General features: G+C 41.7%; 1 protein-coding gene across 1 annotated transcript; it reads right to left on the bottom strand.

Annotated features, from left to right (window-relative positions):
- Window positions 1-621: 621 nt before the first annotated feature.
- smurf2 (SMAD specific E3 ubiquitin protein ligase 2) lies at window positions 622-27,876 on the bottom strand. Its single transcript, XM_063018558.1, has 20 exons — window positions 27,501-27,876; window positions 13,994-14,032; window positions 13,161-13,269; window positions 11,027-11,160; window positions 8,831-8,896; window positions 8,134-8,218; window positions 7,918-8,001; window positions 7,246-7,448; window positions 6,896-6,980; window positions 6,172-6,330; window positions 5,997-6,041; window positions 4,252-4,450; window positions 4,007-4,110; window positions 3,697-3,811; window positions 3,302-3,480; window positions 3,077-3,214; window positions 2,530-2,650; window positions 2,209-2,410; window positions 1,567-1,642; window positions 622-1,457 (listed from the first exon to the last, which is right to left on the bottom strand). Exons 1-20 carry the CDS (start codon window positions 27,550-27,552, stop codon window positions 1,358-1,360), a joined length of 2,295 nt encoding a protein of 764 aa, XP_062874628.1. The 5' UTR covers window positions 27,553-27,876; the 3' UTR covers window positions 622-1,357.

The following is a 27,876-nucleotide window of genomic DNA, read 5'->3' as shown; positions in this document are numbered from 1 at the left end:
TGTGTGGACAACCCAGGTAGGTCGGTGACTGCTGAGATTAGAACACTCCGCTAGCGTGTTAGACCACTGTGCCAACGCAGTGCCGTAACTTCACTCTTTAAATAAGATTACGTCAGCAGTAGTGGTTGATCTGAGATTCCGGCAGTTTGTGTAATCTTGGTCACTGCAATACGTGGTCGCTCATCCTGTAGCACCATGTCTTTAAAAACTGGAGACAAAAGAACCAAACTCTGTGTAATCTTACAGAAATACCTCATTAACAACCAGAATTGGTGTTAGTGTTCAACCTTCAAATTTCATTGTGTCTGTTCACCACTAATGTGTTAGGTGTTGGGGGGTTAATACATACGTAACCAAAGATGACAAAAATAATAAAAATACAAAAAGCATCTACCATCTTATTAGCATGCTCCTACATTTGCATTCATACACATTTGGTTAGGTCCTACATTTATGCATCATTGATGGAGGAAATATTTTTTTACAAATTTAATGCCACTAAAAAATGAATCAATAACTTTTCTGGTTCAGTTAAAAGTCTTTTAAATTGATGAACTGTCCATGAATTACTTCTTTTCCCCCTGTGGATTTTCTGGAGGGGTAATAAATTACAGAATAATATTTTATTTTTATTTTTTATTTTTATTTCTCCATGTTTCTACCTTGCATTATAGAAAAATAGCATAACTACCTAATCATTCATTTGTTCTTTTTAACAAAGCTTATTCAACAGCTCCTGTCTTAGCATCAGGGCTTCAACATCCACAGAGTGACAAGATAGTCCAACACCCGGAACCACATCAGAATACCCGGAGCTCATATAAGTCTTATGAGGCAAACAAACACTTTGTTTACATTTTGTGTTCATCTTTGTTGCCACTGGAATCTCTGCATTGGTTTTTCGAGTGGGCAGTAGTGCTACTCTTTAAGCTCATGCAGAATCATCTGCTGGAGCCCCACCAGTGTCACTCTTTTCCTCAATCAGTTGTCACTGATGCTACATCAAATACTGTCTTTTTCCTTAATGCTTATAACAAGAGGAAGAGCCGTCATTTTCACGTGTCCAAAAAAGATATAAAGTTACCAGTTAACTAGCAGCCGTAAAACGAAGTCCATACTTTTGTATATAAAAATACGTAGAGGTGCAGAAAAAAACCCATGTAGCCAGATGAGGTGGAGAGTGCCATTCTATTTTTAACACTCTACTCCTAGTCCTGTTCCTCTTTATGACAACAGGGATGCTCTTGCTTGCTTGTCCATAAGCCGCACGCACTCTGAATATGGAGTAACACACAGGGCTGATCCACTCCACACAGAAATGGCTCTTCTCCCTGGCCATGCCCTCTAGTGGAGAAAATCACTCCACAGCAAAGCCACAGGTCTCTTCTATGGCTGTCAGGAGTTTATCGTAGAGCTTGTCGTAATTCTCATATGACGGAATGTCAATGCGGTTAAAGCTGTAGAAGAAAACAGAAATGGTAGAATGAATGTAGTGTGCGAGTAAGTTACCAAAATCAACAAGATGTGACTGCAAGTTTATAAAAAAATTAAAAATGTTTCTCTTACCATGTGTGGGCCTTGGGTAGGTTATCAGTGTTGCCATCAATCTGATGGATAGTGAAAAGACGTGGTCCTGCAGCTCCTGAAGTCCCAAAAACACACAGAGCATTAAGTGTAAGGTCATTTATTTATTTATTAGGATTTTTATGTCTCGTTTTACACACTTTTGGTTACATTCATGACTGGACAGGTCATTCATTTAATCAGTTCAAGTTTTTAATGTCAAACACAGTCATGGACAATTTAGTATCTCTAATTCACCTCACTTGCACGTCTTTAGAGTGTGGGAGGAAACCGGAGCTCCCGGAGGAAACCCACACAGACATGGGGAGAACATGCAAACTTCACACAGAAAGGACCCGGACCGCTCCACCTGGGGATCGAACCCAGCACCTGTAACCCTTGCTGTAAGGCGCCAGTGCTACCAAGCCACTGTGTCACCCAATACGTTTTCATTTACAGCATTTAGCAGATGCTTTCATTCAAAGTGTCTTACAGTTAAGATGAATACAATCTATGCACAGCTTAGCTTGGCAGACCTTCCAATAACTAGCCCAGTACCTTAACTGCTGAGCTACCACTGTCCTGCCAGTATCTGATTCACTTGTCTGTAAAGCACAATGGAATAAGTGGAGTATGGTACTGCACCTTGAAGGGCTTTGAACCCCTGTAGAGGGACTCTGGATGATCCGGTGACAAACTGCAGCAGTCTTGCTCTGCGTTCCTCATCAAACGACTCCACTGCGCGCCAAAACCACTTTACGCTATTGCTGTCAAGTGTGCAGTGCTTCAGCCGTGTGTTGGACTTCCAGTCATTGACGTCGATCTTCCCCAGGCCACACACGATCAGCTGGAAGAGGACCAGGAAGAAGTCATGTTGAAGTAGGAGCTTAGTCACTTTTTATCATGGTTATTTTTTTTAAAATAAAATACCAAATAAAAACTGAAGAAATCAATAAATAAAAGTACCTCAAGCTCTTTTTCGTCAAAGGCCTTGAGCAGGTGTTGAGGTATGACCTCATTGAAGCCTTTTTGCAGGGCGAGGAATTGTGCCTCGATGCCTCTTAGGAACCGCCAGTTCACATAAAGCCTGCATAAAAGTCAGAGCCACAATATCAGCACCACACTGTAGTGTGAGAGTCTATACAATATATAAAAGGGCTTAACAGGTGACCCTCTGTATCCACGGCGACAGATGTCAAAATCTGCAGATGCTCAAGTATTTGGAAATTACAGAATAATCTGTAGATTAGTTATCATACTGCATTTAAGAAGTTAATGCCATTTAGGGAATAATAGCAAGACGTGACGAGGCAACATCATCAGAAGAACCTGAAGCTTCTAACAGGACGTCAGAAGAACAAAGTTCCCATTGCAGACTTTTTGGACCTTACTGGGATTTTGAATATTGTCCTTTACCGATTGGTTAAATCTGTGGACACAGAACCTGCAGATACAAAGGGTCGACTGTACTTTGCTTGCTTTAGTCAGCGCGTACACCTTTTTAAAACTCTACCTGACATATTCTTTCTTGGTTTCCTGGGTAACAGAAATGCTTTTGCCATTGGGTTTGAGCTCATGCTGGATGATCTCTCCATATGCGTTGTGCTCCACGCAGAATGTGTGGTCCAACACCCCAGTGATATCATTGTCTCTGCAAACACGAGCAGAAAAGAGTCACTAACTTAATTCTGCAATGTAAAGCGGTATCTAAATGGAGCAGGAATCAAGAAGTACTCACAGGATCCAAACAAGACTGTTGTGAAGATCAGGGTCCACAGACTCCATGTCGTCTAGAGTTATTGGTTTTCCCAGCAGCTGCTTGTAAAAGGGAAGAGTGAAGCCACCGTCGATGTAGTGGCCATGGAACACAGCCATGCCCATTATCCGGCCCACAAAGTGAAAATAGGACAAGTGTTCCTACGGAAAAAGTTTTATAGTTAACAACTTGTAGTCAGAACTGGCTTGGGTGGCGCGGCGGAAAATCCCGCAAGCCCACTACTGCTAAGATTCAGGGTTCAAATCCCCAGCGGTGCTATCAGCCCGTTGGCTTCTACATACAGACATTACATCCTAAATTCTTTATACAACACAGATACAACTAACATTTAGCTTTATCTTAAAAACTGTCCATACCGGGTTGACGGCAGAGTCAGGGTTGATCTGTAGTGTGTAGATGTCATCGCGTGAGTACTGGAAGAGTCCATAGTATGGATTTAACATCTCGTGTGACAGAAGATATAACCATTCCCTGTGAACATAAACACATTACATGAGCAACTTAATCTTGCACTATTTTCAGCGCTGGCTAGGAAACCTGCAGTACTGGGTTTCATTAGTTTAAACCCGTCTAAAGTATCATTAGTTTAAACTCCTGTAAAATCAAATATAAATTATGATTTTCTCTACATTTTTAGCATGAACCAGTTCTTAGTGTTGGTTTTACCTAGCTACCCCTCCATAGTCCAGCCCTTCTTCTCCTTTGAACTTCACCATCAGTCTCTTCCACAGGTCCTTCGGCCTCATCTTCATCACCTGCCGATATGACTCCTACAGACAGAGAAGACAGAAAGACGGATTTGGAGACGAGTAGCAGCCCATATTTGAGGTGGTTAATACTCTACATTTCACTGACAACTGTGTAAATATTGATTTTAGAAAAAGGCTGGCTTTGGTTTTGATGTACTCTACCTCAAATATCTCCTCACGGGACACCTCGATACGACAGTGTCCGGCCTGTGGCTGCTGCTGTGACAGCTCCTGTCGGAGGATCTTCAGCTTCTGCACCAGGTCTCTCTTGTACTTGGGCACGGTAAGACACTCTGCATCATCATGCAGATTCCCAGGAGACAACACTGACGGGGCCTGCTCCTTCAGCTGATTCACACGACTGCGCACACACATGCAGAAGGAGAACAGCTCTATTATTACCTCTTACTGGAAAGACATTACCATTGTTCTAAATATACCACAGCATTACAGTCACAAAGACAATTAAGTTAAATGTAGGAGGAACTAAATCTTACAAGCAGGAAATTAACAGTCTGTTCCATTCGACATGGTGGGTCATTCTGGTTTGCATACCTGAACTGGCACAGTTTTACACAGGATGCCCTTGAGCTTGGGACCAAAACCCAAGTCCAGATACAGAAGAGTTCTGTCAGTAAGGGTATTAGGGATAAAAAAAAAACTATGGCAAATCAGTACATGGACCAGACAGAATGTGGACCCCTAAATACGTGAGCAGCCACTTTTAAACTACTTGAGTAGTTACAGTACAGTGGATGGCATCTACACTATATAAAAATACTCAGTCATGTGAACTTATTATGCCAAGTTCACACTACACGACTTTCCAAGTCGTCAGGTCGCTGTACAGTTCACACTACACGACTGAATGTCCTGCACTCGGGAGTCTTTCAGTCGGTGTATATTTCACACTACACGACTGATCGGCGATAGGGGGTTTCACACAACACGATCCATCACCAACTGGAATCGCAGGCGAGCTGAGAAGTGACGAGAAGTTTAATGATACCACGTCCAAAAAAATTAAGTAGCGAGAGATCAAAGGGTTTGTGCGCTGATGTGCAGCGTAATATCAAGGAGGAAAAATAAATGAATGAGTGGATTTGGCAACACGAACAGTATATGGTTTGTTCTGTAGTAAGTTTTGCAATGCAGCGTGGGTATTATGTTTTGTAGAGGACGATCAAATCAGAAATACTGTAAAACGTGTGTGTGCAGGTGTATCCTGATATAAACTATATTAATTAAGCCCCTGTCCTCTCCTGCATTTCCCCTCACGCTGTATCCTGTGTTCTCATTGGCTGTTCGACATGTCACTCATTCCCAGTTGCCCGTCTGAGATCTGATATCTGGCGTGCTAGAAAACTCAATCCAGTCGCCGAGCGCTCGGCGCTGAGTTGCTCCCGACCCGGAAAATCAATCGCCGATCAGTCGCCGAGCGAAAATCAGGGCAAAAATCGTGTAGTGTGAACTAGGCATTAGCAGTGGTTCATACTCATCACAATGTTCATTCAGAAATTAAGTGGTAATGATTTGTCATGCTATTTAATGAAAATAAGAAACAAACTATGTTAAGACAAGGGAGTGAGCAAGTCTAAATTGTTTTCCACTGTCCTATTAGGAAACACTGGACAGGAAAAGTAGTGTAGAATGATCTGTCAGAATAAGAAAAAGAAACCTGATCTCTTCATGGCTGCATTCTTTTGACCCACATGTGCAAACGTAAAGCAGTTTCAGGGAAAGGGAAAAACCACCAGACCATTTCACATCTGCGCATCACAGCACCTAAGAGCTTTTCCTGCCTGTTCACGCTCATGTGTCTACACATACTCAATAACGATTGATATAATGATCCGATCCAGCATGGAAAGTTAATTTCAAGCATTTATTGCAGATGTGCGTCTTACCTGTTTGGAGCCTCACCAGCACTACGGGAACCGTTGGGACTGGGACTGTAAATGTAGAAGGATAAATGATTAAGCAACCCTAAAATCTGATCCAGATCTGTGTTGTTAGTTGCATTTCTTAAAAAACAGTAATGCTAAAATCTGTCAACACTGCCAGGACATCAGAAGCACTTACTTAAGAACGAGGTGCAGGTTGGCAGACAGTCGCGGGTCCGTGAACTGGGTGGTTCGGTTGTTGTGGTCAACAAAGTAGACGCGGCCTGTGGCTGTGTTCCGAATTTCCCAGCCTGGAGGCAGCGGGCCCAGTTCCTCACAATTCACATTGCTCAGATCCCTACAGAGACAATAATGCATTTTATATGTAACTTGCATTTAGTGTCTTCAAAGCTTTTCACTATGATTTAATTCATTCATAGATTAACAAAACAATTAAGTTTTATGGTGTTTTTATCTTCTCATGTCTCCAAATGACAACACTGCAGCACGTTTTTGTATAAACTAAAACACATTTCAAACAAAACTGTATGTGAATACACTAACAATACTGACAGTCAATATTATTTCAGTTATATATTATTATTTTAAACTTGCCACTAGCCAGAAAGTGGCAATATGTGCTCAGCCTGGCGGTGAACGAAGCACAACCCACTTATCATGTGAAAAACAACTTTAGAATTTAGACTGCTGACATTGCCATCACATTTTGCTCTACTGCCTCCACTTAAAATGCATTTAACAAGCACCGATGGTTGTAAAATCCCTGACACCTGATGAAATTCACATCCTTTAAGAGCAAAGATGTTAACACACTGCAACATTAACATCACATTCATTTGTAATCCAGGACCAAACCTTTGTGTTTCAAGTGCAATACTATGCCACATTTTATGAGAGCGTACCTGGGCACTCTGGGGTCGTGCCATGTGCTGACGCCCGTCTGGGTGTGAAGGAAGTAGACCTGTCCTTGCTGTGTTGTCCGTTGCTCTGTAGAGCAAAGAGAAAGGAACATGGTGAGGCATTGATGATGTACGAATTGTCATTCACTGGAGCAAACATGTTTAAGTAACTTGCGCTGATTTTTAAGGGTGTCTCAGTTTCTGCGTGTAAATATGTAGACTAATAAGACATTATGCCAGGTTTTACCAGGCATTTACCTGGCCAATGCTAAAAAACGTCCTGCACTAACAGCATTACTTTGAAATAATGTTTTGTTTTTGTAGTGCGTGTGCAGGTGTTGCTTGCAGCTGACCGTATCCCTCGGGTAGGTCCGGCGGTGTGTGCAGGTGAGTTCGGCTCATGTAATTTCTGTGTCTCTGAGAGCGCACACGCCTCTCCTGCACCCGCAGCTCGCCTGCCTGAGGGCCCGCCGCTCCGTTGGGAGTCATGATGGGTGTGTTCTCATCCACCAGACAACTGAGAGGACGACCAGGACTGGAGTACTCTGACGCTGGCCTAGGAGGAGCAAGAAACAGAAGAAAGGGAGACTGGCGAGTGAGTACAATGGTTCAAAATATTACGGTAAATTACGGCTTAAAGTGAGATGACACACAATTACTCCCAGTGCTGAAGAAAAATTCTTGCCCACTTCAAGAATTTTTTTTTACATTTTTGTTAATCTGTCACACTGAAATGTTTCAGATTTTCTAACTCATTTCAATATAAGATAAAGACAAAACGAGTAAACACAAAATACAGATTGTAAATCATCATGCGTATTGAATTTAAGTATTTATTAAAAACCTACATCACTGATGTGGAAAAAGTAATAGCCTTGGTATGATGATCTAATGGTGGAAGGCAGTGTTAGCTTTACTGTGGCTCTCACTGTGGTCCCTTATCAATGGCTTTGTAACACTTTTCAGCTGTGGCATCAAGTGCTGCTTTTTAAAACCTACTTAAAAATCACCCACGACTCATTTACCTGGTTGGTCTCTCCCACTGCGTGCTCCGTGTGATGTGATTCAAGTACTGGATGCGACCGGATGCTGTTCTTCGTTCCTCCCAGCTGCAGAACACACACACACACACACACACACACACACACACACAAACACACAGAGTTAAACATACAAGGTAGCACAAATGAATGACCTATGCCTAGTAAAAACTTCTGACAATGCATAGTATTCTGGCTCACCCATCAGGTAGATCGTTGTCAAACAGACGGCTGCAGTCCACCACGGGTCCACCAGAGCCGATTCTGTCTCTGGACTGAAGACTTACTACAAACAAAAAAAGAAAAAAAAAATCAGTACTGAATTTATAGCTTTTGCTTACATGTTATACCTACTAAAAGACTTGTGTGCTGGTCTGGGTTCGATGCTTAGCGGTGCTCTAAGATGGCCAAAAGTCTCCAGAGACATAATTGGCTACATCTGGGAAAGGGAGGGGAGATACCCCACAATGGATCGGGGGGTGTATATCACTGTACTTCGTGTGTATGCGTGGGCTTAACAGGCTTAACAGAGGGGTTCTGGTGGCGCAGGGTAGTCTCATGGATTTAGGTGGGCAGCTAGGAATGCTGAATGAAAATTTTCAGACACGATGGCTTAAATGCAAGACACCCAATTTAAAAGCCCAACATGCCAACAAACAGACTCAAAACTCATGAATTCATGTATTGTTTCTTATTTTATTAATACATGGTCTATTCATTTATACACTTATAATGAGCTCCTGGAGGAAACCCATGCAGACATGGGGAGAACATGCAAACTCCACCTGGGGCACACCAGAACTTTATTGCTGTGGGGAGATAGTGCTACCCACTGAGCCACCATGCCGCCCCACCATGACCAGAATGAAGCGGTTGATAAAAATTTAATAAAACTTACCCACTATCTGGCCCCTCACTGTATCGCTGTCATTGGGTCCCAGCTTGTTTAGATCCAATCTTTGATCTGTGAATAAGGAAATGTTTTATTTTAACTTTCAATCACCTTCTTGTTTCTGTCAGTAAAGTAAGTTCAGTGTTACACAATAGTGATCTTTTTTTCCCCATCAGCTGCTCCTGTATTAAGAGGTCGCGACAGTGGATTATTCTGATTCGCATAGCTGATTTGGGACAGTTTTTATGCCAGATGTCCTTCCTAATGCAACCTTTCTTCTGACAATACCCTTAATATGATGATGCACTTTGGGCTGATATAAAATAGGTTGTAATTTCAATTTCTGTAATTTCTTGGTGAATTCGACATGAATACGGCCTTTAAACTCACTTTATCTTAAGTGTTGGAGTAACACTTGGAGTGCTATTTGCCACTAACAGCCTGGCCACTGGAAGGTGCACTTTTCAGTGGAGTGTGAGGGTTGTGTCAGAAAGGGCATCCGGCCTGTGCCAAATCAGGTAAGTGGACCGGAATGATCTGCTGTAGCAACCCCAAAATATTAGGGTGCAGCTGAAAGAGAGGTGGGGCTAATTCCTTGTTATTTAAAAATAAATGATAAAAATTAGGTCAAAATTGTTTTAAACACACATGACTGGTGTAGCTCTAATATTTCACAAATCCCCACGTCAACATAAATACATGAAGTTTAACTTAATATCTCATTTCTTAGAAAAAGTCTACAATTCATTTTTCTTTTTAAAAATATAGTGCTGGAGTCGTTAGACATTTTGGAAACGTCTAAAACTACGGTTTCAAAATAAGGTCAGACAAATGATGAGCCGACCAGAGATGCGGTGATTCACTACTGCCTGTGTGGCGTTTCCATCATGGCCATTGACTATTAGCCAGAACGGGCATGACTAAGAGGCACTACAGCACATGGAGCCGTGTGTGTGTGTGTGTGTGTGTGTGTGTGCTCGTACACAAAGCAGGCTTTATTTCTTTCCAGACTCATGAAAGAGAGATGCTAGATCTCTCTGTCTGTACACTGCAGGATGGGAAGAGAGGGATAGGAATAGCAAGTAGGAGACACACACACACACACACTCACAATGAAAGACAGTCATGATCTACGACTAGACTAAACAGTGATGGGTCAAGTCCTACACAGACATACACACGGGGTAAGAAACACACCAAGACAATGTTTCAGCAGCAATAAAAAGAGAGAAACAAGGCATCGACCGGGCCTACTAAATGTTTACAAGAGAGAAAAAGTCCTGCAAATAAAACCAACAGAGACAGACAGAAAAACACAAACACACAGCAGACAGTAGAAAGAAAAACTGACAGACAGCAGGAAATGCAGGCCAGAGCGGAATCCCTCCCCAACTATGGGAGAGGTCTGCGGTTTCCTGTACTTCTTTCAGAAATCAGCCTGAGGGTTTTCTTCGAAAGAGCTTTTTTTATGATTCACGTGGACTAATTTAAAAGTTTCTGGTGCCCAAGACTGCCTAAATCTAGTTCAGTACACTATAAACAAGGAAAGCTGTTTCCACAGCCACGGCACATGACCCTGGGCATCATAAAGCAGCTCTGACTGTGCTGTGTGCATCCCAGGGTGACCTCAAATTCCAAAATCAAGAAGAACAAGACTGAGATGCAGACACACTGTGGTTTACATCCAGACACAGACTCTGAGCAGTGCAATGCCACTCCGACAGACAAATCTGGGGTTAGCCAAGTTGTTTTTTCTTTTGGTTGGTCTCATATTAGGTATCACCACTATGGATCATTCTGGAACCTGAACTGGCATAGCTTTTATGCAGGATGCCCTTCCTGACACAACCCTAATTATTTTCCCATTTATCTCCCAATCTAGTCCAATTCCTGGTTGTGAATCCGCTGCCGCTTGCACAATCCTGAATCTGATCAAAGAGAGCCGGATCACAACACACCCCCTCCAACACGTGTCCAATCCACTACCACTTCTTATCACCTGCCAGTGTTGGGTTACCACACAGAACTGTATTGTGTACGAAGACCCAGTTCCATAACAACCAACAACATATAAATACCTACTGTTTTGAAACATGACGCCCAACAGGACTACAGGTATGTATCCACACGCTTTTGAACACGTAGTGTATCGTTCATGTTAACACAACACAGCACATGCTCAGCACACACACACATACTTACAGCCCGTGTCTTTGAGTCGGTTGATGGAGTTGGAGAGGAGTCGCACACAGCCCAAAAAGCCAGCACCCTGCTTCTTGTGGATTTTCTTATGGTTCCACACACTGATAGTGATGGAGTCCAGTTTGCCGATGTATCTACAAAGATAAAAGAGATGACATGAGATTGTTTTCAAACATTAAACTGCTACTTTACTTTTCCTGACTCATAAACCCCAAGGATAAAAATCACTGGATAAATACTATTAATGTAAGTACACTATAGGGCCAAAAGTATTGACAACTGACCATAATCTAGTTACAAAACTGTAAATCTTTTGATCAACAGGACCCTCAAAACGCTGCCCTGTGAGTCTCACAAGCATGTCTGAAATGTTCATAACCCACCCAGTAAAAGAATCCTCAGATGGAAGATGGACTTAAAAAAGGCGAATCTTTAAGAATCTATAAAACTGCAATTCCAACCCAAAGTTAAAATCACCTCCATATTTATGTACATGGTTTTAAAATGGAACATCCAACAAGCTCAACAACAAAAGTGTTTCCTCTCACGGTATCTGCATTACAGACATGAAGCTTGCTCCTCAGTATGTGCATACCATAAGACACTAGTCAACAGGTCAACATTAGTTCAGACGTCCCACTTTTAACAATGGTATAGCCAAAGGGCTTTTAGATTTTTAGCATTCCCATGAAAGGTTTCTCCACAAACAAACGTCTGATGCTGAGCGTTAACTAAATGATTATTGACGTCCACAGTAAGTTCCTAATCGGTTGTTTACAGTAACCAGACGTCTGGGTGTGTGAAATTCTTTAGATACTGATCTGAGCTCAGCAGGAATGAGCAGGTGTTGGGCAGCAGAAGTTGAATTGAGCATTAGCTGGTATACAGAGGCTAGTGGGGGGGAAAGCCTGGGAGTGTTTGGCATGGGCTGCATGAATGGCTTTAGCTCAGCCAAAGTTCCTCAATGAGAGGGCCAGCTGCACCCTGGGAAGTGAGTCCACCTGCTTCCCCCAGTAACAGGGTAAGAGAGAGGACTGATGTAGGCTTTAATGAAAATACTGAAACAGTCACAGAAAACAGCCTCAGCCCCAGTCTGCAGGCAGGCCGATAGCAGTGGTGCACCAGTGTAATAAACTGATGCACCACCCGAGTGCCTTAAGAGAAGTTTATTGGACTCGATTTTTTGTGGTTAGGTCAGCACTATTTTGCACATAAATAAAGATCTGACCAACAGATTGAAACTGGCATTCCTTCCACTGACTACACGAGTGGTGAAAGCACACAGACACGGCTCATTAGTGTCCACAAACAGAAGTGCAATTACAGGCCAAAATCTGGTGCCGTGGCTACAAGGATCAATTTACTATTTCCATCTTCTACTATTTCAGGCCTGTGCTTTACCAAATACTTTAGATGCCTGAGGGCTGAGCTGGAGCAGACACATACTTGCAAAAGGCATCTTCAAGCATAAGGGTTTGGATCGCTGTGAATCCCAGCTGGGGGGGGAAAGTGTCCAGTTACCCCAGCAACCAAATAAACGGAGACATGGGCTTCCTCCTGCTGCTGGCTTCATCAGTGGGGAGGACACTCGATGGAAACTTGCGTTCTTTCCCTTACATTCACACGTCCTATTAGGTTTCTGGGAAAAGTGACACTGAAAAAGATATTTTTCCTTCAAAGCTAAACTGCATCAAGGACACGTTTAGTGGTGAGTGAACTAGTTGTGACTATAAAGGTTATAAGTTTATAAGAGTATTTGATTGGCTATGTCTAAGGAAAATGGAGTTGCCAAAGCCCTGTGATGGATTGGTGCCTTGTCAAGGTTTTTCTTGCCTTGCACCAAGTGTTTTCTGGACCTAGAACATCAATTGAGGCTCTCTTGACAAACGTCAGTGTCCAGCCGTGCAAATGCTCTTTTGGCTCAATAGACACAAATTCCCATAGACATCCAAATTATTGTGAGAAGCCTTCTCAAAAGAGTGGCTGTTGTTATAGCTGTAAAGATCACAGAGGTCACTCTATTTTAATAGTATTTCTTATTGAAATGGGATGTCCGGCAAGCTCATGGTCAGGTGTGTGTGTGTGTGAGAGAGAGAGGCAGACAGAAGTATGCATATGTATTTTAAATACTTACAAGTCATAGTGTTGGTTCCATTTGGGATCGAGAGTGTTTCTCACTGTGTCTGTGGAGTGGCATTGCCCAGATCCGTCCACCACCACTTTAGCAAAGGGGTCAGGCAGGCCTGTCACATGGATCACAAGCCAGTATTATACACAGAAGAGCCGGGTTACATATAAACATTGAAAAAAAATACCTTGGGTCTGTTTAAAAACCTAATCAGCTGCCTTGCTGCCTACGTAGAGAGGATTCTAATATTATCAAACTCAGTAAGTTATCAAACTCAGTTGGCAGCAATGCAGCTCACTAGGTTTTTACAAATAACCACAGACACACTCAGTGCTATTAAGAGACAGTGCTATCATCAGACAGTTAGCTGGCATCTGGGTGTCTAACCCAGACAACCTGTTACTGACACACCTTGAACCAAAACAACCCAAACACACTCCCACAGACACAAACACACCATCTTTAATTTTCCCATGTTGGGTAGTGAGAGTATAAAGGACATGTTTCTCTCCTGAATAACTTTTTGTTAACAGTGTACAGACGTGCAAACTGCAGCCCTTCAAACTGTCCTTATCCTTGTTTTTTTGCTCTAAAAAGTGGCGTTTTGTTTTGAATGAGTGTGTGGGGGGTGTTTAGGGCTGCTTACTGCTTACAGACATGGATGTGTGTGTAGTCAGCTCAGCTTTATCTAAAAAAAACTGACCCACATTACCAGCATCTCATGAGGGATGAAAACGTATCTGACAAGCTGCACTTCAAACAGTGACTCAAATGCTAATCGTAATTCTATAAAGCTATAGAAATAGAGCACAGATTCTATAACTCGATGGGCTACTTACGAAAGAAATCCTTCTTTGCAAGGTTCTTTGCACACAGCACTGCAACAGAAGAACAGAAAGAAATATTTAAGTCATCTTGCATTGAAAGCACGAAGAAAAGCAACATAAAACAGTTTAAAAAAATGCATATTGCATATAGAGGAATTTCGGATCTGGCTGAATATTCAAGAGTTTTATTGACGTGCACAGTAGAAACAGCAGTTACACTGTACAATGAATTTCTTACTTTGCATGTCCTTCATATTTATATATATATATATATATATATATATATATACACATTTATACAGAAATCAGAATACAAAAATAGACTATTAAAAAATAAACTATGGCAGCAACAAAAAAGACTTCTGTGTACATTTATCATAATGCAAAGTTGAATAAGGTAGTGTGAGTTGGATTACGATGCACAGTTAGGTTACCGTACAAAAATGAGCAAAACAAAACAAATGCATAAAATAACACTTTAAAATGCAACTTGATGCATAAGTAACACAAGAGTTACACAAGAGTCAGTCTGCAAGCATTTAATGGTCAGTGCCAACAGCAGCGACTCCTCGCTGTACAATTAGAGAACATACAACATTCGCAACTTGTTGCCTACTAGCGTGAGCACAGGGCGTGGAACAAACAAAAGCAAACAAAAGTCAGGAAAGCTAAATCGGACAGATTTCCAAAGAAAGAGGACGAGTGAGAAGAAGAATGCAAAAAAAAAAGCTTCATGATGAGTGAGCAGTGAAAGCAAAGCTGCTGTTGAACCAAAACAAAAATTAAGAACTTAAGCAGTTTGCCGGCTCTAGGAAATTAAAGACGGTAAAGAAGAACGGGCTGGAATGTGCGTTTGTGTGTGCATGCTGGTGTTTGTGGGGGAAAAAATAAAAAAAGTCGCAGAACAAAGTGTAGACTTTACTTAGTAAACAAAACAGACACACACTTATCTGGAAAATCTGTAAATCCTCTCACTGAATTGTTTCTTTCACAAGGACTGAAGGAACAGGATCAGGAGAAATGCCCTCTAAAGTGGCGGCATTAGAAGCTCAGGTGGAGCAACGGTCCATTACTGTAGCACACCAGTGCATTCGAATATCAGCTGTGCTATCGGCCGCCCAAATGTCTACACAGACATGATTGGCTGGGTCTTAGAGTGGGAAATGGTTGAAGCTCTGTCTTGCACTCATGGTTTCCCAGTGACACTGGACCCACCAATATATAAACTAAGAAAAATCATAGTTTATTTCAGAAGTAAGAGTCATCCAATCAGCTCACAGCTATGGATGATTTACGGCTTACATAGAGAACCTTTAACTCTCATATTCCAAAAAAGATGGTTAAAAACTCCAAACAGAAAGTGATCATGAAATATCTCTCAATGTTATTTAATGTTTCAAGCTAGTTATGGTGATGTGACTGGTTCAGGTTGGATTTCTTTCTTTATGCCAGTATAGACAAAAAGAACCTTGAGTGCACTTTCCACTTCCCACCTACACAGCTCTGGGTGGCTTCTGGTGGTTGCGGTAAAAAGCACAGCTATACATTTTGAGGCGGTGGCAGGAAAGAACATCAGGATCTCTGGAGGAGACGTAAAGGGAGGAGGTAGGCCTGTCTAAAGAATACATGCTCGCTTCACAGACTAGCAAGAATTTCTCTCCACAAACATCCCTGTGTAACGTTCCAGTGAAACCCACCTCATTGCTCAAACATCTGGAAGGCATCTATCTCTCTTACTGCGATGCCAATTCCACCACACACAGAGGGTTTTAGCAGCTGGCTCTATTCGTGCCGCTTCTATTCATTATTCACAGGTTTAATGTGGGCGAGGGTGGGCAGAAACAGGCGACAGGTCTTTTAGTAATAAAGATCAAACGCTCCATCTTTAACCTTCTTCCTCACTCAACACAAAAAAACTCAACTCAGAGACAGCAGGGATTTGATAATAAAATGAACTTGGTCAATAAATCAATAAGCTGGTGTACAGGGATTTTAAAACTGCCCAGTTTGGAGACCAGTTTTGAAGATTGAAGTCAGACACTGTAGTAAAGGACATCTAAACAACTCAAAAAAACAGAAGAACAATAACAGAGAAGCTCTAAAAATGTAGGGCACAAGTAAAAAAAAAAAACATTTGTAGAGCTTTACATTTTTATCATGCATTTTTCCCCTGTTTCTCCCAATCTGCTGCTGGGGCCCCCGACAGTGTGTATATTTGCCTGACACAATCCCTCCGATAAGGATTTGCGTGTGAGGTCGGCTTCGCGTATGGAGAGCCACGCCCCGATCTCCTCCACTTTCTGTACAGGCTCCCTGGCGACTAAGGTCCTTACATAGTGTTGATAACCCAAACCCCTTAGTCCGGTCTTTCCCACCCAGCAGACTGGCAGCCAATTTTGTCTGCTGCAGACATTAGCCAACCGGTAGCAGAGCCGAGATTCGAACCCGGCACTAGTGTACTAGCGGGTTATCCAGCTGTGCCACCTGGGTGCCCATAGAGCTCCACATTTAAAGTTTCTTAAGTATGCTATTACTGGTAAGGTCCCAGGTAAAGATCTCTGGCCAGCTTAAGAACAAGATCCTGAGCTTTGCTTTAAGTGTGCTTGGGTGCAGACCAGACTGTGTATAATGTAGGCCGCTTCCAGGGTTCCCTAGTGCTGCAGCAATGACGTCCTCTGCTGCAACCATTGTCTTCTATTACAAAAAAAAAAAGCAAAATACAATGGTTCCACTACCCAGCAGGGCAAATCTACAAAGTAAAAGTTATTCCGTTGTATCTTATGTAGTAAACAAACTGTGGCCCTCTTTGTGAGACATCACTATATACACAAATGTTAATAGGGGCCTCTGAGTCAAATGTGAATCAGGGTAAGATAGTCAACACTGGTTCTAATGTTCATAATGTCCACTGATGCTTAATTTATCAAAAAACAATCAGCCAAAGGCAAAAGACAAACTCCAGACCTATGAACAAAATCCGATAAAGATCATGTTACAGATCATGTTAAGATCAGGCTACATGCTGATTTTAGATTAATAATGTATAATGTAACAAAACAACCAGATAATATACAATTAATCACCTCTGACCATATAAAGATACACGTCTGTAAACTGTGCCATTAACTGTAAAATTATTTAGCAAACAGAGCAAAATAACTCAACACTGGCCACATAGTCCAAGTATGTATGCAGAGATTAGGAGGCCGATTTGGTCTGTTAGATTTGGCCTTCTGTCGCTCATCACTACAAAGGAAACTAAAACTGGTTTAGCCACACCACATGCACAGATGACATAGCAGAAACAACCTAAAATAATGTCTATCCAAGGCACACAAAGTATTTATATTATTGTATCATATCATGTTTGAGGTTTATGGGCCTCTCTACATTCAGACAGATGATAGTCTGGCCTTGATAGGCACCAGGCCAAGTATTTCATAAAATCAATCATTCGTAAATCAAATCTAATAACGTTACTTCTGCTAGTAAAGTACTGTATCTAAATAAAGTGTGATCAGTTCGACATCAGCTCCGTCTGCTCAGACCAAAGCAGTTGGTGTCCAGTCTGTCGCTACTCTCATTGGCACGATACTCTTACTAACCAGTCTGTCAGAACACCCCGTTAGCTAACAGCTACATATGTACTGAGTAAGTGTGTGTGTGTGTTGATTACTTGCTGGCTTTGTTTGGGTGTGTTTTGCAAATGGTTTAAAGACACCCACAGTCTATACATGTCTGATTAGGCAGTCTTACATTTGTAACATTTCACATTTATGGCATTGAGTGGACGCTTTTACATCTGTGATCGAATGCAGTCCAAGCAATTGAGAGTCAAGGACCTTGCTTAAGGGCCCGACCGTGGTCCAGTGTCTTAGCAGAGTAAACAATACCTTGCTCTAACATTAACATACAAAGTTTCCTTCAGCCTTATGAAACAACTAATATTAGAAATGGACCAATCAAGCCTGAGGTCCCTCTTTTTTTTTTTCATTTTCTCCCCATTTTCTTCCCGATTTAGCGCACTCAATTTTTGTCTCCCGCTGCTGAGAGATACCTGATTGCATCCCAGAAGAGCCCATCACTGTACACGCCTCTTCCGACACGTGTACAGCCCTCCTCTGCTCGCCCTGCATTCTGCACAGGCGTCTCTTCTGCCAATCAGGGTCCTTACACAGCGTATGAAGACCCACCCACCCACTCATAGTCCGGCCCCCACCCTGCAGATATGGTGGCCAATTAGTATCTGCTGCAGGCACTGCCAGTTATGCCCGCCAGATGGCACCCAGCCGACCGGTGGCAACACCGAGTTTCGAACCAAGGAGTTCAGAATCTCAGTGCTGGTGTGCTAGCGGAATATCCTGCTGCAGCACCTGGGCGCCCCTGAGGTCCCTTTTTAAAATGTATTAATTAGATCTCCGCTTTGCTACCTTAGTATGTGATTTAGTGACACAGCACATATTTTTTAGCCACTGCCGTCTACTTATTATTACATATTCAGCATATCAGCAACAGTACGTTACAAAGAACTACATCAGGACACAAACAGCTTTAATCTTGGTAGCTACACTTAGCCGTGTATGTGTGTTATAACTGCATTGAATCGTGAGGTGCCTGAAAATTTGCCTTCTCTAAAGGCAGTTTTTAGAAATGCACACTTAGCCTCTACGTCTGTATTTAGCTCTTGATTTAAGGTTAGGAAAATACATTTTTGGACCAGACAGGATATCTGTAAAATCTAGGCATATGAAACTCAGAGAGACTCACAGAGGGTGCTTATGTATCGGTGTCTATGTATGTGTCAATGAACGCAGTTCGAAAATACAGCCAGTCACAACAACCACAAACTACAGCCTGGTACAGAGCTGTGTGTAATTAAGTGAAAGAAATCCATCTCAAATGTTCTCCGTGTTTTCCTTCGCCACATAAAAATGAGTAGTCACAATATCCTACAGACTTCTGCAAGTTATTTGTGCCAAGCGGACTAAACTGGCATGAAAGGTCCGGTTAAAATAGGAAAAAGCAAAGTGAGAAACTTCCTTCCAATTAATCACAAAGCCATGCAGGCAGGAAGCCTTCAAATGTGGCAGGCTGATATGAGAGAACAGCAGAGAGGGTCTGGCGTCTGTGTCGAGCGTGAGTCCACCCTGCTTGATTACCCAGGGTAATCGTGGTTAATGGTGGGAGAGGGAGTCCCTGTCTGTCTCGCACGAGCAGTTTACCCATGATTCCCCTCACGCTGCCTCCTCATCGCGGCCCGAAAAAAGTCCAGTCAATAGAGGAGGTGTGAACTTTAAAAAGTGAAGAGTCGTGCTGGGTGTGTGTGAGTGTATGGTCTGTAGGCGAGGTTTTACTTTACAGCTGAGGATCAGATTAAGCAGACTGTTTTGTGGAAGCAAGCAAGACGTCATCTCCGCTTATGCTTAGCACTGAAAAAGAGTTTCCTCTTTTGAGATCCACCTTTTTCTAGGTCAACCAACCTGTAAAAGCCCTCAAGTGACTACAGACAAATACACCAAGCTTTGCTTATTGAGTCGAATCAAAAATGGAAAAGAATAGGATGGAAACATTACGTTACGACACACCCTCAGAGATTTTCTTTAGGCCTCATATCTTGTTCGACTGGTTGCTGGTCGCTAGTGGCCATTCCTTCCCTCAGGTTTATGAACAGGGCTGCCAGATTACAGTCATTGTTTTTTAACAATATATCCAGAATACTTTGTACTTTGTACACATCAGTCTAGACTGAACCTGTTAACTAAACTTTACTAGGGACTCATCTGGCAACCCGATTCACTCGTCACTTCAGCAGCTTTGTTTGGATGAATTCCTTTAGTTCCAGTTTTATTCTCTAAATAATAAGCACAGCTTGTATTAACTCATTATAAATTCTCCAAGCATCATGTTTATTTCACACGCACACACAGAATATTGCGAATGTAGTAGAGTATCTAGACCCCTGACCATGAGCTTGCTGGTCATTCCTTTCCAAAACCATGAGCAATAATACTGAATTAATACAAATGTATAAATATTATTAACACCGTAATAACACATTAAAACTAAAAGGCAATTCTGAAGTCCCTACTTTAAATCAACATTTGTTTTTCTTCAGCTAGCTACACATATGTGATGCTTTAATGATATTCCACTAGTCTTCTTCCTTGCTACAGGTGTGTTTGTCATGGATACACTGTCACATGTGTGTCCTGAAGAACACGTGTGATCTTCCTGTTACCATAATTAGTCAAAATCAGTCCTCAGAAGCTCCCGAACAGAATTCAGTCCAGTTCCCTTCTAAACTCTGAACTGTAGAGACCAAAATGTTAAACCGGTGAGTTTCATTCTAAACAACACCTCATGCAATTGAAATAAATAAAGGCTAAAAATAAAAACGGAGCCAGTCTACCGCTCTGGTACTGCTCGGTGGAATGCAGATCTCTTGCCTCCCGTCTACAGGCTGACCCAGACGTTCCTGCCTCTGGTCATGTTTTTATCTCGAACTCCTAGACCTGCATTCACGACATTGTTTTTCTATAAACAAAAACCTTCCTCACCCAACCCTACCCAGCATCTTAAAACAGCAAGCTATGGAATGGAGGGTAAAGTGAAAGAAAACCTGCTTGAAGGTTATTGGAGTTCGGCATCTGATCTTAAGTGTACTTCCTCTTCCAGTACTCTCTGATCACACAGCTTTTTAGAAGACTTCTGCTCCAACCCCCTTTGCCATTCATTATCTTGGTGGTTGATTGTAAACGTCCTGAATGTCTGGGGTCTGACTTAGCACAGACGCTTATCTGCACCGGAATGACGCAGCACTAAAAAGGAACTAGTGTTGGGTGACAGACCAGAGGCAGAAAAGGACACTCTCAAAGAAAACGGTCAATTCTGTACTGATCTTGATAAATCCATGAAGTGCATATAGAGTTTGACAGTTCTGATAGTGTCTAAGATTCACGGATGACTTTTTGGGGTTACCTTAACTGGAATGGTTGTAAGTTTCTCTCCTCTTACTCCTGATCAGCATCCTGAAATTTGTACTTGCTGTTATATGTGGGCTCATGCGCACTAATGTGACTCACAGAAAACTTTACGCAGCGTGGGCAGTCTTATCTGTGAGCGACTGCTGGACTATTATAATGAACGCTGAAAAGCTTACAAGTAACTAAATTAAACATTCAGTGGGTTGGTTATATTACAGGAAGCTTCATCTTCAAACACTTGATGGTGTTTAGTTTTTAATGACATGTCAAATGTTATGAGGTCTGGACTGCACGTCAGGATGCCTTTAATCCACTGATGAATTACAGCAGCTCTCTCACTCCCAGCATCTCGGGGGGGAAATGGCCACTGGACCAGAAGGAAATGTAGCCATATAGAAAACCAGCCCTATCCCAGCTTTTCAATGGGCGCAAGGCACACAGTAACACCCTGGACGGGGCGCCAGTCCATCACAGGGCAGACACACACACACACACTCCCATTCACCTATAGGGCAATTCAGTGTCTCCAATTAACCCGACTGCATGTTGTGGGAGGAAACCCACGCGGACACGGGGAGAACGTGCAAACTCTGCACAGAAAGGACCCGGACTGGGGATCGAACCTAGGACCTTCTTGCTGTGAGGCGACAGTGCTACCCACCGAGCCACTGTGCCGCCCACCAAATAAACAGGTGAAAATATTCCAAGCTGTAAAGCTGATGTTACACTGTGTGATAATCAACGCTCTAAGTAACCCACAAATCAGCATGGCGCATTGTTGAAATTTTGGAAGGGTGCACCTCAGCTCCTTGCATCTCCATGCAAATCCACTTTAAAACTGTTAGCATGCTGCAGCACAGGAGGCAGAATGTGTTGTAATATGAGTAAACACAATGACACCAGAACACCCCGGTTTTTAATCTGGCTACCACGTGGAACCATTGCAGTAAGGTGAACACCCGGACTGACATGTTTTGACAATCAGGACGGGCTCTTCACATGGTTGATGGCATCATTGTTTTGCTCAGACTCATTTAATGGCATCATTGTTTTTCTCGGTCTCTTCGGTTGATTCACCACCGCACTGTAGTCAGGTTTTCCGAATTCGTCTCTGCATCATGTTTTCTCTGTCTCTAAGAAAGCTGTCAGTTGTGTCTCATAAAAAATACCAAGAATTTCAGCTAATCCTACTAGATCAAAACTGCTAATCCTGCTGGAATTAAGCAAGAGCTACATTGTACAATTTACATTTTAACATGCTGCTATTGCTATTAATTGGGAGTCAATACCCAGAAAAGCCAGTTTGACATATTTATGGTATGATAACCTAGTAACCTATCACTGTTCTGCATTACAGACTGAATAGATGAACATACATGCTGAGCTGTAATTAAAATAGTCTGAATCTCACAACAACACAAAACGTCATTTCCAGTTTCGGAGATTTGGGTAATTATGTGTGTTTAGGATGAAGTGTGCCGCTCTAGAGCTGTATGACTAATATTATTTTACCACACCGGTAATCACAGGACAAGCTTGTACAAAAAATATGCTTTTCCTAACGGGTTACTAAACTATTCTGCTATAAAGACCCGCTGCAACCCTGACCAGGATAAAGCAGTGAAATAGAAATTAAATGAAATGATAAAGTTTAAAGCAGTTAACTCTAACTTTACTAAATCAATCTATTATGTAAATAGACTTAATTGAATAAAGTTTATACTCTTTATACATATTCACTAAGACAAACTTTTGAAATCTATCTTTTAACATAATAATTTAAGGTAATTTTATGATATTATTAGCTTCGATTATATACCACTAATATGTAAGCTCCTTCCACAATCATCACACTATCAGCTACCTGAACAGTGCCAACAACTCACTTTTAATCTATAAACAAGAGAATCGCTCAGGTTCCATTCTGCCTAATGTGCATTTGCTTACAATACTGAGCTAGAAAAATAGCCAATAAAGTAAGAAAGGTGTCACATTGAAGTTGTTGAGCTCAATATATTAGTGAGAATCTTACAGACTTCAGTGTCCTCCTGCCTTTAGTAAGCTCCACTAAAACAGCAATCCAAAAAGCACTACAGGGGGGTCAGAACGTGTTAAAAACCAATCTTAGTAAAACACACAGACTAAGCACAGTCATGGCCTTCCTTATGAACTGGGATTAGAGGACAGTAGAAGTCTGAAGTATCTCGGTTCTAAATAACACAGCTTTGCTCTGGAGACATCAGACTAAACAATACAAGCCTGAGGAAGTGTGGATGAATGCCTGGGTGCTTCTCTACCTGCTGCAGTTAAACATGAGACCACAGTGTGTGTGGATCACGCACCTACAGTCTGCTCCAGCTTTGTCATTGCAACAAATAGTAAGCACTCAATTTTTGAATCTCAGCTGTGCTATCGACCGACCAGACGTCTACACAGACATAATTGTTTAGTCCTGTATATACTGCATGAAATGGCTCTCTTATTTTTCATGCTTTCTCATCTTTCACAAGGAAATTATATAAACTGTTTACAGCACAGATTCTGACAGCCAGCGCTCGCCTCAGTACCTGCCAAACGTTATAAAAAGAGACGAGGCTGGGCCTTTAAAGTCTAGCCGATTAAATTAATTAAATGATCAACCAGTTTAACCAGTCAATGACTCACAGACTTATTTAATAACTATTAAAAGTGGTTCTCAGAGAACCCAAAACAAAGTTAATGTAGGCATCAACCCAAAGATGTACCACATACAGACAAATTAGATTTAATATTTTCCATTTCAATCCGTGTGAGATGAATTGCCCGACACAGAGGATTTTGGCTATAGTGTCTAGCTCTAAATCCTTCTTAGTCTGTTACATCACATGATTCACTTCTGATGCCCTGCATCCTATTCTGAAGTCCTGTTACACTTAATCCGTCAAATGAAAAATTCCAGCATATCTGTTTTATGAGGGTATTAACAGCAGAGGAAAATCTCTATCAGAGTCACAAATCTACCATTATGTGGCGTGTATTGACCTACCATCTGACTGGAGATGGACAGTAAGTACTCAAGTACCTGTGATCAATTGTGGTGATACAGAACAAGGATGACCAAACTTTACTGTAACGTAATCTAATTTTCTAGCTCATCCCTAGCTCTCATTTTAGATTTGCATGATCGATCAATCTTTCACTAGTCTAGCAGGAGGTTAACAGCCACCTTCACATCCTCATATTAAAGTTGTGCAATTCACCTGCCAGTGCTGACTTCTTCTAAAGTCTTCCTCTACAAAAAACCTGTCTGTGTTTTCTTCTGTAAATGTTTCTCTTTATTCAGCCCTTACGGTGCAGCAGCGGTTTGAAAGCGTGACCGCCTCGCTCTTCGTCTTCCCCGCAGAGCAGCTGAACCAACAGGAAATCCAGTCCCAGTTCATTAATTGGTGGGACCATTTCAATCGTTTAAGAGCTCTCGGTCAGAAAAGGAAAATGTTTACAAATGAGGTGCAATTACGACACTTTTTTTCCGCTGTAGGTTTTAGCTTTTGCTTTAATGCTGTGTAAATGGAACTTAAAAAATTGTCAGGTTAGGGCAGCTGTTGGGTGTATGGCTACACATACTATGTGAACTCGGACAAGACTAAAATAATTTAATACCAATCTAAGGGTAATTAAAATCCAACACTCTTTTAAAGACCGATTGTGACTGAATACATTGCAAGCAAATGAGGGTTAAGGACCTTGCTCCAGGGCCCACCAGGGTTAACTTGGTGGTAGTGGGGCTCAAACCTGTGAACTTTCAGTGAGTAGTCCATTGCCTGACTAAGCCACCACCGCCATTAAATGCATAAATGCTATAAAGAACACATTTTACATGAGCCGTTTATGGTAACGGCTGGATAGATCTAATAATAAATGCACTCAAATCGAATAGGTAATCACCATATATGCGGTATAATTCAGTAGGCAGTGTTATTAGTTTTTGCTCATTGCCAGTACAAGACCTGCGTTTTTAATTAATGTGAGATGACAACGTCTACATAAAAGCATCTGCCAGTCTGCACAGTTTATAAATATTTAACTTGCATATAAAAATGCTGTAACTTAACGTTCCAGTGTTCTGTTCAAATACAAAGACGATAAAGCAGCAAACAGTTTCTGCTTGAAAAATGTCACCTTTTTAATTATTTATATTGATATTTGCCTAAATAAAGGAAAGCTTTTTATGTTTTAAAACATTAAAATCACTCACAGCATATTGTCTGGCACATGAGTGTGTAATTCCATCACTAATAATCTGCTAGCATGTCTCAATTCTTCATAGAAGCAGCTTTTCAAAACAGGCCAACCGTGTCCTGCCTGCAGTCCATCAGAAACAATGCAAGACTAAATATTTCATATGCCCACACTTGGCAGATGGCTGATGCTGGAGATAGATCAAACACTGTCTGCGCTAATCTTGCTTTTCCAGTCAAAACACTGGGCTCTCAAAGACTGAAAGAAACCAAACCAAACCAAACTTCAGAGCAGGAGTTCTTCAGAGCAGGAGCCTAATATTTATGTTCAGTAATGGGATGTGTGCCACTGTTATGAGATGTTGAAAATGTTAACAATTGCTATAGAGTAGGGGTGTTAAACTTATATATCCTGGCTGGCCGCCTCCATGAATGTACAGTTTGCTGTGGGACCAACACAAATTCAGACTACAAGGATTCACAGCTAGTCTACATACTTTAAAACAATAGTGAAACTATTTAATAAATTAATCAATTAAGGATACTCTCATTTTCATTAGGCGCATTACCCTGGTGAGGGTCGTGACAGGACCGGTTCCAGAGTTCACCGGTTTATGCCTGATGTCCTTCCTGCAGCAACCTTCCTTATTTTAACCCAGGGTTGCAACAAGCACTGAGTTTGCTTTTCACTTTCCAATGGCTATTCGGTTATCCTCAACCCTAGGCATTGTCAATCATTCCTGTATAGGTGCTCAACCAGCTGATACTAGTGTATTCTACCACTGCACCACCCTAAAACCCAAGAACATTGCTTTATGGATTCTTCTATTGCTTTTAATATTGCCAGTTTTACGCAGCACATCTGTTGGTGTATACTGGGATTCCTTTAAATCTAACAGGTAAAAAGAAACAAATAAAGGGTTGAAATGCAGTTATGGTGTTAGCCCAGCAATTGAGAGACCACGGTGCTCCAAAAAATGTAAGGAATGTTTAAAAGGAAAAAAAACTGCGTGCAGAATAATGTAACCTGTTAACTGTGGAATGAAAAGCCAGACTACAGTGAGACTATGGTTTTTGCAGTTTCTGCATTTTAAGTGACACAAAGGTTTGGAAGCTTAGACCCACCGAAGTCTGCCTTCCATCATGAGGGACATGAAATGCTATATTTCACTCTGTGATTTGACTGGTAGGGGTATCTTGTTCATATGTACGTTCTAGAATACAGTTCGGCTCTAAATGTTCTCTGTCCATGTTTCGTGAAAATGTGATAATCTATAAATTAAACTGCACTAAGCTGATGCTAGAGCTAGTCTATTTTACCACTGCGCCACCCTGAAACCCGGGGACGTTGCTTTATGAATTTCTTCATTGCTTTTAATACTGTTTTTTGGTGGATACTGGGATTCCTTTAAATCTAACAGTTTAAAATAAACAAATTAAGGCTTAAAATGCAGTTATGGAGTCATCCCACACCATGAAATGCAATATTTTACTCTGTGATTTGACTGGTAGGGGTATCTTGTTCATATGTACGCTCTAGAATACAGTTCGCCTGTAAGTACTGCAAGGAATTTGGCATGTTCTCTGTCCAATATTTCATACCGATTAATGCTTTTAGATACGTGTGTGTGTGTTGCTCTGTTGTGTGGTTGCGCCCTGCCCAAGTGTTACCTATGCGACCCTGGTTGGGGAAATGGGTTAGTAAAATGAATGAAAATGTTATTATCTATAAATTAAATTGTGTGTATGTATTAGGGGTCAGACTTAGGTAACATTCAGAGGAATGTATACGTGTTGAAAGCATTACACAGAAGGATATAATAAAGGATCATGAAGCAGCGACTGAGGTCGTGGTGGGTTAAATCCTATAAAATAGGGTCACTGGTTAAAAAGGTAAAGAATCCCTCATCTGTCGGTTAACAAACAAGCCAATCAAGAAACCTGTATTTAACCCAATCAGGAAACAAATATAACATTCGTAAACATAATATGAATAAAGAGGTAAATTAGAATAAAAAGCACAGACTAGATGAGAGTCAGTACAGCGGACTTTATCTTCCAAGTTAGCCAGGCTAAACATTAGCAACCAGGCTACTGTCGCAATTTAGCTCCAAACTCAAACAATTTAGACACAAAAACCAAACTAATGCGGGATAATTTAATACGTTATTTCAGTTTTATGTTTTATTAGTTTTATTTTAAAAACGAAACTCATGAGTTTAAAGCCTACAGACGAAGCACAGCTGCAGACCGAGCCGATACTGGCTGGTGTTTACTACCGTTAGCATGTTAGCAGGTCCACTACGGTTACATTCTTACCTGTTAAACGCAACTTGACGGGTCCATTTCTCCTTCCTCCTTGATTCGACATCTCCTTTCCCTTCCCAGTTTGACCGTCTGTAAAAACCTGCTCGCTGTGGTTTCCTCGCTACGCTGCACCAGTTTATCCAGTCACTTTACTTTCACACTTCTTTGAGAATAATGGAGTCCGGCTGCAGTGACCCGGATGTGCGCACAAACTGCCATGTCCACACAACGCAACCCGATTCTGCCTGCATGCAGGCGCAATTTCTTCCAAAGATTCGGATTTGCTCCAAATACGCACAAATTTAGGTTGAACGATGCGTAAGTCTTGAAACGGGGAGAAAGTCCGTGCTAACAGAGCCAGTGAGAGAACGGAAAGTTGGGCAGAGCT

Source organism: Trichomycterus rosablanca, chromosome 22 (assembly GCF_030014385.1).
Source record: "Trichomycterus rosablanca isolate fTriRos1 chromosome 22, fTriRos1.hap1, whole genome shotgun sequence".
Classification (NCBI taxonomy): Eukaryota; Metazoa; Chordata; class Actinopteri; order Siluriformes; family Trichomycteridae; genus Trichomycterus; species Trichomycterus rosablanca.
The sequence above is the reverse complement of the archived record's forward strand: the minus strand, read 5'-3'. Positions and strand labels throughout refer to the sequence as shown.

Coding starts and splice junctions, on each gene's coding strand:
- smurf2 (XM_063018558.1), bottom strand. CDS start 27,552: ATGTCGAATCAAGGAGGAAGGAGAAATGGACCCGTCAAGTTGCGTTTA. Junction 3,481..3,696: donor CTGACTCTGCCGTCAACCCG/GTATGGACAGTT, acceptor CTTTTTCCGTAG/GAACACTTGTCCTATTTTCA. Junction 3,215..3,301: donor AACAGTCTTGTTTGGATCCT/GTGAGTACTTCT, acceptor TCGTGTTTGCAG/AGACAATGATATCACTGGGG.